This window comes from Cavia porcellus, unplaced genomic scaffold, assembly GCF_034190915.1.
Source record: "Cavia porcellus strain 051 isolate PalLab524CR breed Dunkin Hartley unplaced genomic scaffold, mCavPor4.1 scaffold_2, whole genome shotgun sequence".
NCBI classification, from domain to species: Eukaryota; Metazoa; Chordata; class Mammalia; order Rodentia; family Caviidae; genus Cavia; species Cavia porcellus.
Window position 1 is genome coordinate 106,252,525 of NW_026947485.1, and position 10,923 is coordinate 106,263,447.

General features: G+C 44.3%; 1 protein-coding gene and 1 non-coding gene across 2 annotated transcripts; one reads left to right on the plus strand and one right to left on the minus strand.

Moving 5' to 3' along the window:
- The first annotated feature begins 6,874 nt into the window (after nt 1-6,874).
- LOC111754541 (U6 spliceosomal RNA) lies at nt 6,875-6,981 on the plus strand. Its single transcript, XR_002789218.2, has one exon. It is a non-coding gene; the product is annotated as a U6 spliceosomal RNA (small nuclear RNA).
- A 1,344-nt stretch (nt 6,982-8,325) lies between these two features.
- Nucleotides 8,326-9,337, minus strand: LOC100724899 (olfactory receptor 226-like). Its single transcript, XM_003479585.2, has one exon. The coding sequence runs from the start codon at nt 9,262-9,264 to the stop codon at nt 8,326-8,328; it is 939 nt and encodes a 312-aa protein (XP_003479633.1). The 5' UTR covers nt 9,265-9,337.
- Nucleotides 9,338-10,923: the final 1,586 nt, after the last annotated feature.

A 10,923-nucleotide genomic window follows, 5' to 3' on the forward strand; every position in this document is an offset into this window, starting at 1 on the left:
CGCCTATCTGGGGCCCCAAGATCCTAAGTCTTACTCTTAAAAGACTCTTTCTGAGGAGCTTCCCCATGGACACTGAGAGGAACTGGAATTCTTAAGGTGGTCCTGTATTTCACACAGCGATCACTGTTCACACTCTGCCAGGCGATCATCTGCACAGCGGCACTGCACAGATAAATCCTCACAGCCCTGGACAGAGCTGTTTTCCAGGTCCTGTGGGGCTCGAGTACAGGTCACTTTTGGAAATGCCAGAGGGTGTTCTTTCTCCCCTCTGTCTCATTCTGTCTCTGTCTCTGTCTGTCTCTGTCTTTCTGTTTCTCTCTTTGTCTCTGTCTCTCAGCTTTTGTTGTTGTCATCAGAATATAGATATTATATTTATAAAATAAGAGCAGGACAGTATGAAAAATGAGTAAATAAATTAAAAAGAAACTTTTACATCTAAAAAAAGATTGCCCCATTCCGTCCCCCAAAAGGAAAGGGGATTTAGTATAAAGTTAAGGAAATGTCTCTCAAAAGATATGAACACAAGTAGGAAGTGTCCACCTTGAGGTTCAGTTTTGGCTGTCAGCCTGCTAGTTGTTCCAAGGATGAGAATAGAGAGGAACACACAGAGAGAGATCAATAATAAAGTAGGAAATATGAATGAAAGAGGCCCTTCTACTGATTTACAAGGCTATAACGTTTTATTTGAAGCATAAGATTTATCTAAGGATGTGCAAGGGCAATAAGAAAGCAAGGTATTCCTGTAATCCCAGAACGTAGGAGACCGAAGCAGGAGTGCCACAAGTTCAAGGCCAGCCTGGACTACATTGTAAGCTCAAGACTACAGAGCAAGATGCTGTCTTAAAAAAAAAAAAAAAAAAATGGCAAACTAGAAGGCAGACTCTTAAAGATGAGAAAGGAGGTCAGAGAGGGGGCAAGAAAGAAAGTAAAAATATTGTGGTAGTCAGGGGTTGTGAGGAGAACAATTAGAATCAGGACATGGAGTTTATATTATTATTTTGTGATGGTCACCCAGAGTTAACACAAAATGCAGGAAATATGTCCACAACACTAAAGACATAGAATATTTATTTAGTGAAGGCCCCGAATCCCACAGCAATGTCCTATATGAGTCCAGATAAAAACCCAGAGCCCATGACAGTTCCTCCCACAGGTCTAACTGGAAGTCTACAGCCCCAGGAGAAAGACTCACACCAGTCTCTTAAATGGATCTGCACTGGGAAGGCCCAAAGGTCAGCGGTGGGAGCTAGAAAGTCTATGCCAGCAGGATGAAGGAGCTGTGCTGGTAGGTTCAGAGTTCTACACTGGAGCTGAGAAGTCACGCTCAAAACAAAGACCAGGGCTGTCCTCAAAAGCACCACAGCCATCCTCAGTGACACGGAGGTCCTCCGACCATAAACACAGTCAAGTACATGCCAGGAAGCCAGCATGATGAGTTCATTCTTCAGGTTAAAGGGCACATGTCTTCCCCTCCAGAACTTGGAAGCAAGGCTCGATATAAGGACCAGAGCTCCCCCAAAGCGAACCACAGCCACTCTCACCAGCAAGGTCCCGAGCTCCTCTGATGACAATGGTCAAACTCACATTGGGGAAGCTAGTCATGACGAGCTCTTCCAGGAGAATCAGCAGGTCAAATACCAACATGTAGGAAGATCTGCAACACCTCCCTTCTCCTTCTCCACATCTCTATTTATGCTGGCAACTTTCCTCAGGTGGAACATCTATACTCAGCACTATGGTGATTTAAATCCACCAGTGTCAAGTTTTAAAAACTGATCACAGTTTTTAATCTATAACAAATATGTTCTATGCATATATCAATACCAAAATTGAATTATTTTGTATTACTAATATGCACTAATATTTTTTTGTCTTTTTGAGACAGGGTTTTACTATGCAGTTCAGGCTGATCTTAAACTCACTTCGTAGCTCAGGCTGACCATGACTTTGCAGTGGTCTTCCTGCCTCAGCCTCCTGAGTGCTGGGATTATAGGTGTGTGCCTCCATGCCTAGTTTACATCAATTTTTTTTTTAAATAAAAGAGACTAGGATGCAGTCACAAACAGGTAACTGTAAGGATATAGGGAGGAGGCAGTGTCTACCGGCCAAGGTAAGAGGCCTTGGGGAAACCAATCCCGACAAATTAAAAGGAAATAATTTCTGTTATGTGCATAACAATTTGTGGTACTAGCAAACTAATACAGAATCTAAGTGATTCTGCCTCAGTGGATGGGTGAGTGGAAGAACTTGAGTGACTCTAAAATTTGTTTAGAAAAAGACCTAAAACAAGTTAAATGATTTTGTTACAGCTTCCTTAGAAAGGAAATCAAACAAGAGATATTCATCATGCCAGATACTAAGACATTGCAGAAAGCCATGGTGAGAAGCAGTTCAGCTTGGGCAACGGACAAGGAGACTGGCACAAGACAACTGAGGGCACTATTAACAAGCTTCTGTAGGAACCCATCCTTCCCCATACCTCACTGTATGCATCTCTTCATCCAGGTCTTTTACAGAGTCTTTTAGTAAGCTTGTTTATAAGTAAACATTTTCTGTGAGCCTTCACTAGGAACTTGATTTAACCTGAGGAAGGGATTCCCAATTTATAGCGTGTTGGCTAGAAATACAAGTAAAACAACTTGGAGCTTGAAACTGGCATCAAAAGTGTTTAGGGATGTCTGGGGATTAAGCCCAAGAACCATCCCAAGTAAACTGTGTCAGAACTGAACTGAATTAGAGAACAGGCAGCCGGGGTCTACTGCAGAATTGGTTGCTTATTGTGTGTAACTCCCCTCATAAAATTTGGTTATAGAAATACTGTGTACTGAGTGTGAGAAACTTAATTTCTTTATATTCAGAAAATAGAGAACAAAATGGAAATTCTAGAACTAAAATATAGAAGATTAGATGTGGCTAGAGAGAGCTGGTAATTTGGAAGATGAGAAAGTATCCAGGGGAGTACACAGATTAGGATGTGAGGAGTCAGAGAACACCATAAAAAGGCCTGACATGATTATAATTGTATAAACAAAAGAAGAGGAAAAAGTGAAGTAGATGACAATGTTTAAGGAAATAGTGACTGAAAAGGAAAACTTTCTTGGAGGAGAGAAAATGGCGGCGTGCTAGGGGATCGAGCGAAGAATCTCTCCAGAGAATTCAAACTCAAAGCTAAAAAAAAAAAAAAAAAAAGACAGCATGGAGAGGACCAGACAAATCCATAGCGATTCTTATCAACCAAGACAGTACAGCTGGAGGATTTAAAGTCGTGCTGAGACCGGAGGCTGCAAATCCCGCGCCCTTAAATCAACGAACAGACTCGTGGACCCAACACGAAAAGCTGAGTTGCTTTTGGGGACTGCGGAAACTGAGACCCAGATCGAGACTCCAGGCGGCAGCCAGTTCTGCACCGCTGTACCAGAGCAGATGTACAGAGCTCTGGCGTTTCGAATCTAAACGGTGCACAGAAATCTGACCAGTCAGCGCTGAGCCGCGAGGTGGGGAAAAGTGGACGGCTTGGTGTGTGGTGGTCCCGGAGCTGGGACTTGCACCGGACTCTGGTGAGTATAGAAAACCCCGCGGCGGCTGGGTTTGGCCAGAGAACAGCTGGCCCGCCACCACGGGGAAATCAATAACACAGAATCTGGTGCAGACATATTAGCCTGGCGGCTGAAACCGCAGCTTGGTGACATCACCAGGACCCCCTGTAGGGAGGGCTGGTGGAAGACATCTTGAGTCCTGGCAGAGTCTGATTGCTTGCTGGCTTCAGCTCCGCACGGAGAACTTAGTGGGAGCCATCTTGGTTTTGGGCAGATCTGCTTTTCTAGAGCTCCTATCACAGAGAGGTTTGGAAGAGAACGGCTGGGACCTGGGCAGAATCCTGTGCCATTACCCAGCTGCTTCTGATTCAGGGAGAACTGGCAGGAGCTGTTGGGGCTAGATCAGGCCTCTGCTTGGGGCCCAATGGGCGGATGCAGAATGGTCACAACTCAGTGACAACCAGAAAGTACAGCCTAATTTATGAACTAACTGACACAGAGGCTAGAGACTAGACTGTACCGCCCCTGCATCCCAGCCTACCCCAGATAACAGCAAATTGGGGAGGACAGCAAAAACTCAAGCCAGCACGCTTCTGAAAGGTCCTAAGCAATTCGGAGAGGGCCAGAGAACTCCAGGACAGTCTGAAAGAAACCAGAAACATGACAAGAGATAAAAATAAAAAAAAATCTCCAGCTGTTCAACAGGAGAAATTAAACCCAAGAGAACTAAACACTGAAGAGAACAAGCACAGTAACCATCCATTGCTCGACTCAGCATCAGCCGAAATTAAAAAGTATTTACATGATCTCATAGAGGAATTTAAAGATGTACTCCTGATCCAAGTGAGGCAAGATATAAAGAGATTAATTAAAGAAATGACAAGCCCTGCCCAAGAGAACACAGATGGAAGAACTGAGGAAATCAGAAAAGAAAGAGAAGCATCTGAAGAATTTAAGCATAACTTAGAATACATGAAACAGATCCAAAGAGAAAATCAGGAAACTAAAAACTCCATTGAATATTGGCAAAATGCCTTGACAGAAACTAAAGACAACCTTCTGAAACTTGAAGAGAGATTTAGGGCTTATGAACGTGAAAGAAAAAGCCTCTTAAAAATAACAAGGAACCAGAAAGAAGCAATTCTAAAACTGGAAGATGATAAAAAGATGCATAACCTAAGAATAAAGAATGTGAGTGAGGAAGCAGGAACATCCAAAAATGAAATACAAAAAATATTCACAGAGATATTAAAGCAAAATTTCCCATGTATAGCAAAAAGAAATGATATCCAGATAAAAGAAGCATACAGAACGCCAGCTACCTACAACCAAAACAGATCTACGCCTAGGCATATAATAATCGAGATCCCAGAAATCCACCAAAAAAACAGAATATTAAAAGCAGCCAGAGAAAAGATGCAGGTTACCTATAATGGGAAATCTATCAAAATAACGGCAGACTTATCAACACAAACTCTTAAGTCAAGAAGGGAGTGGGGAGAAATATTCCAAGTCCTGAAGGAAAAAAATATGCAACCTAAGTTCATATATCCATCAAAACTCTCTCTAAAAATTAATGAAGAAATAAGATACTTTCAAGACAAGGAGGAACTGTGGGAGTTCGTGGCCACCAATCCAACCCTACAGAGAGCGCTGAAGGACATTACAGAGAAAGAGAGGAAGAGATATCAGGATTACAGCTACAGTGGCAGAGAGGCCTCAGTGTACGGGGCAGACCATGGAATGAGGGAATAAGGTGGACAAATTATAGCAGAAAAGTGGAGTAGCAGACATGAGGCAGAGACGGTAAGCTAGTCTTTGGTAGAGACAGCTCTGAAACTATATTTAAAAAAAAAAAAAGCAGAGGTCATTGCTAATGGTGTATAACGATTTAAAAGACACAGTAGTCCTAGTGCCATATTTAGATTGAATTAAATTTGTTCTGGTCTGTCCACTCATATCAGATTTGAGGACACAGACCTCTAGAACCAAAAATAGCAGGTTATACCATGGTAACCATCCTTACTTTCCTATTGACTTAAGCTGAAATCCTGTATTACTTACATTGTCTTACTATAACTGATCTTAATTGTATCTGAATCATAAGACTATTGGTTGGCCTTGACTGATCCTATTTGAAATCCGTATGTGTGTTAGAATCAACCCTAAAAGTAGAGGAAACTACTCTGAGCATGACAGGATGTAAAGGATATCCATACTGGTATGAATCAGTAACAGCTCTCAAATACTACAATGCAGTCAAAGATAAGTTTTTATAAAAATAGGTGATAGTATATTTAACTATAATAAGCCAGTGTTGTCGACAAATCTATTGAAAATAACAAGAGAAAACATAGTAGCTACGGAAGATCATTTATATTATAGTTTTGTAAGTCTTATCCATTGCATGTTTATCTAGGAAATTGTTTCGCTGTCTTGTTATGACTTGGTTTTCCCTATAATACAGAGAGGATAGGAACAAATACTCTGAGGAAGAGACCTGAAAAACCCGAGGCTTATTTTGTAGCATTATAATATAAATTCTAGCAATCTATTGCTTGCTGATTAAAATGACTCTGGACTGGTTTCTTCAGCTCAACTTCAGCATATGCAGAGATGGGGACGGCTATCACAAAGAGAATGAGAGATGCGATGGTAGTTGGAAATGTCTTCCCTAATTTGGAACTTGAGGACCCAAAGAGACTCCATCATCCTGTAATGATTTGATTAGTTCTATAATATGCAATAAGTATAGAAAGTGGGTGAAGTTAGGGACAACTATTTGTAAGAAGCTAGAGACAGTTGGATAAGGTAGATCTCCGGTGGACTTGCTTTGAAATCTGTGTTTCTTTAAATTGTTTTTTATTTTTTTTTAAATGTTCTGTTCTGTTTTGATATGGTTAACCTTATCCTCTTAGAGATGTAAAACAAATAGGTGGGACTGATAATCATATTACGGAGCTTTTGTTCGGCCATAGAGCAGAATGGTTTGTAGGGTCACTTTTTTGAATGTCATTCTAAATACTTTAATTCTATAACCTAAACAGCCATTTCGAAGAAGACAATTTGTAACTTATCAACTGGCAATTTCTTACCTTTTGTTTGTCTGTAATTTAGTATTATTTTTCCACCCTTTTTTTCTTTAATCTCCATGTATTTTTTTTTCGTTTCCTTTTCTTTAAATTAAAAAAAAAAAAAAAAAAAAGGAAATAGTGACTGGTACTTGGCAAAAACGAATGCGAGTGCAAGCCATGAGCTCTGAAAACGTTGCAGTGTCATGTACAACAAATACAAACCAAAAAACAAAACAAAACAAAACAAAAAAAAGCCATAGCCATATGCTCATATCAGCAGTACATATACTGAAGTTGAAAAGATACAGAGATGATTAGCATGGCCCCTGAGCAAGGATAACACGCAACTTTGTGAAACTGTCCATATTTTTATGAAACTGCCCTCTTTTAAAAGCTACAATAGTCAAAGACTGCACTGGTAAGATTTGATAAGCATCAGATTATATATATACCAATTTTTGAAAACAGCATAGCCATGTAAACAAGGAGATCTTAGCTTCTAGAATCAGGGAGACCCAAATTACCTAAGAAAGAATAAAAATAAGATTGACAGGTGAATTCTCAACAGAAAGAGAAGCAGTTGTTATTGTCAGAGTATGATTTTCTCAATCTCTTCCCTGACCACAAAACTGACTACCGAAGGTGGTCAGAAGCTGGGAGGCAGAGACAAAGATTACCCATCATGCAGATACTAGAAGGGAGCTGAAGTTGTTGAATTAATGGCAGACAAGTAGAATTTAAACCTTTAATGTAAAGAAGCACTACTAGAGAGAGTCATGTTTCCTAATGGTAAAAGGTAAAATTTACCAAGATGATAAAACAATTTTAATTTGCGTGCACTTTCACATAACCTTACAATGTACAAAGCAAAATTGCAAGAGGATATTTACTGCACCTTACACATAGATTTATGACTCTCTCACACAATAGTTTGTCCACCAAAAGCATATGCCATCAAGGACATACCCTAAATTCATCACCGTGGGTGTCATGAAGGAAATGGGACCAGAGTGTCGCTGAATAAGGGGATGTGAAAAGACACTTTTTCTTTCTAAAGATAGGCAGTGCTGTGCACTCAGTGGTACCATGTAGTCTTGCTGCACTCTGTCCACTCGGTATGAGAAGGCTTGGCTTGGATTATCAGAGCCAGCTGCAGATCTCTGGGCTAACATGAGGAGTCGGCTGGAATCTCACAGGAAGGAGCAAAGGGGCAGCAGATCCCAGTGTGGGGAGAGGGCCTGACTGCTACAGAAACTGTCCAGACTCCAGTGGTCAGGAGAGTGACACAGAGGGAACTTCCTACGAAGTCTGCACTGAGGCTTGGAGGCCAAAGAATCCGGGCTGCCAAGGTGGGGAGATGGCCCTGCTTGGTGCTGAGCTTATTCAGGAGCTGTCTTGTGCTCATTGCTGAGTTCTTTAGGACAGGAGGCCAAAGGCATTGATTGAGGAGCTGTCCCTGGGTCAGGGACTGAGTTCACTGGGAGGAACTGAGCGTCCTAAGGTTTTTTTGGTCTCAGCCACTTCCTGTGCTTGTTCAGATACTCAAGCACATGCTTTACTCTTGGCAGCTCTGACACAGGGTAGGGTGTGCAGGAGGAGCATTCTGACTGTGCTAGTGAGTGGAAGTATGGCTTGGCATGAGCAGTGGGCAGTGGTGACACCTACAAGCAGCGAAGAGCAATTAGCAGTTCCAGCAGATATTCCACAGTTGGCTGTCAGGAGCGGCCTGGGGCCTGGAGGAGTTTGGTCAGGGCCTCCCTGATGTCATGGTTTCTCAGGCAGTATATTATGGGGTTGAGCAGTGGAGTTACAACTGAGTAGACCAAGGACACCAGCTTGTTGAGGTCAAAAGAGGTGATGGCATGAGGTCGGGCATACATGAAGAGGGTGGTGGTATAAAAGATGACAACTACCACCAGGTGGGAGGTACAAGTGGAGAAGGCCTTGTGACGGCCAGCTCCTCCTGGAATCCTCAACACAATGGCCAGGATGTGGGCATAGGAGAAGGCAGTCACCAGCAGGGAGGTTGCGAGCACTGCCAGGGCTGCTGCAAAGTCCAGAGTTTCAATAGTGGTGGTGTCTGAGCAGGAGAGCTGTAGCAAGGGTGAGATGTCACAGAAGAAGTGATTGAGGATATTGGGGCCACAGAACCTGAGGTGGGAGATGAGAGCCATGGATATGAAGGAGGCCAGAAAGCCACCAAGCCAGGCACTGAGGGTCAGGTGCAGGCAGAGCCTAGAGTGCATGATGGCTGGGTAGTGCAGTGGGCGGCAGATGGCCAAGTACCTGTCACAGGCCATGGTGGCCAGAAGGAAGCACTCCGAGGAGCCAAGTGAGAGGAAGAGGAATAGTTGAGTTAGGCACCCTGAGAAGGAGATAGCCCTTGCCTGTGCCAGGAGGCTGGCTAGAAGCTTGGGGATGGTAACAGTGGTGTAGAAGATCTCCAGCACTGACAAGTTGGCCAGGAAGAAGTACATGGGTGTGTGCAGTTGGCGGCTGGCTCCAATGGTCCCAATGATGACCAGATTCTCCAGGAGAGTCACCACATAGATGGTGAGGAATAATCCAGATAGCAACCCTTGAAAATGGCACAGCTCTGAAAAGCCCAACAAGATGAACTCTGTCACCAGAGTATCATTGGAGTTGCTCATCATCTTTCCTAACCAGGGAGGTCACTTCTGAGTGCAACAGCAGAGATTCTGATATGGTATGGGATGAAGCCAGGACCGCAGCTCTATTTACTGCTAAGGGCTGCTGGGACCCTTTCTGCTGAACCCTTGTGGCTATCTAAAGATCCAGAAACCTCCTTCCTGAAGCTCCCAAGTCCTGTTGGACTTATGGATATCTTTGGGATCTGCTGAATTACTTACCTTTGTTCCAGCTCTTGCCTTAATTCATACATTTACCCATAGCCAATGGGCCTTGGAGCCTGTACACACCAGGATGAGCAGAAACACTCCTTTTCAGTTCATATATGTTCCCTCAGGGGCATGATTTTTCCTTCCTCAACACATAGGTAAATCATTGAGTATGTGTGCATACCTAGGTACACAGACACCCATATCCATGCCCCTGAGTGTGTATGCACACAGCAGGAACGCACATACATTGTGGGCATGTACCTACCTTAGATACACATGTCCACACACAACCCCAGGAAGATCCACTTGCTCAGTGTGCTTCTATAGAGCTGTGTGCTCTTGTTTGTCTCTGTCCTCATCCCTGTTGTCCCTGAGATGTGCTGGCTGGTTCATGTTGCTCACAGGGAACCTCAGGTCTCAGGAAGGATAGGTGAGGGTCTACAGGGCCACCCTATAGCCAGGCAGGGAAGTGAGAGCTCATTCCCACCAGTGATGTCCTGAGACAGCTCAGTGGAAGTTCAGCCTGAAATCTGTACCCTGAATTGTCTTCACAACAAAGTGTCCTCAAATGGGCCATGTGGTTTGGGAATTTGGATTCAGGTTACCTCTCCTGCTAGAAGCTTGGATGCAGATGCGCTGACTGCACTGGTGGGTGACCTGGGAAAGATGATGAGGAAAGATCTCCTCTAGCAGTCTAAGCTGCTCCAGTGCCGCTCTGGGGCATTTCCCTTTTCCCTCACACTCAGCTTGGAGAAGGTGTGGAGCCTCCGGACCCCTTTGACCTCCAGCACTGGGGCTGTCCCTGCCGTGCTGGTACAGGCTGAGGGAGATCGCAGAAGGATGCGTCTTTGGCACGCTTATCCATTTTCCTCCATGCACCCTCCTACCTGGTATGGGAGAGAGCTCAGCTCATCTGGCTGCTCCTGGCTGGGTAAGAGCTGAGAGCCTCTCATGCGCCAAAGGTTCTTAATCAGGGTGCAGGGCAGGGTCAGGGTATGGCTGCTCCAGATTCTCAGTGCGGGAGGGCTGAGAGGTGACTTGGCCTAAGGGATTCGGTTGGAGGAGTCTCATTGTCCACCACCTATCTCAGCATCCTGGGGAGAGAAACAGGTTGCGAATCTTCAGCAGGGTACAGCTTGCCAGAGGGCACATGGAGAGGTAGAACCTTGGTGAGCTGGAGGCTTGAACAGGCAAGCTGGGAAGTGCAGGGTTCAGTTGTGGGATACCACACCCCAGGCAGAGATGGCATCAAGCCGCTGGGGTCTGAGCTTTGAAGACAGCTGGAGAGGGTGGGTACTGCTGCCTCTGGGTCAGAGGTGGAGAAAGAGGTCTTGAGTTCAGATGCTGCTGTGTGAATGGCCAGCCTGGTGCTGGGACCTGGGGTAGGGGTGGGATGCGCTCGGAAAGTGCTGTCCTGGCCGTCTTCCTTGGGCCTGTTCTAGGAGACCAAGT

Coding starts and splice junctions, on each gene's coding strand:
- LOC100724899 (XM_003479585.2), bottom strand. CDS start 9,264: ATGATGAGCAACTCCAATGATACTCTGGTGACAGAGTTCATCTTGTTG.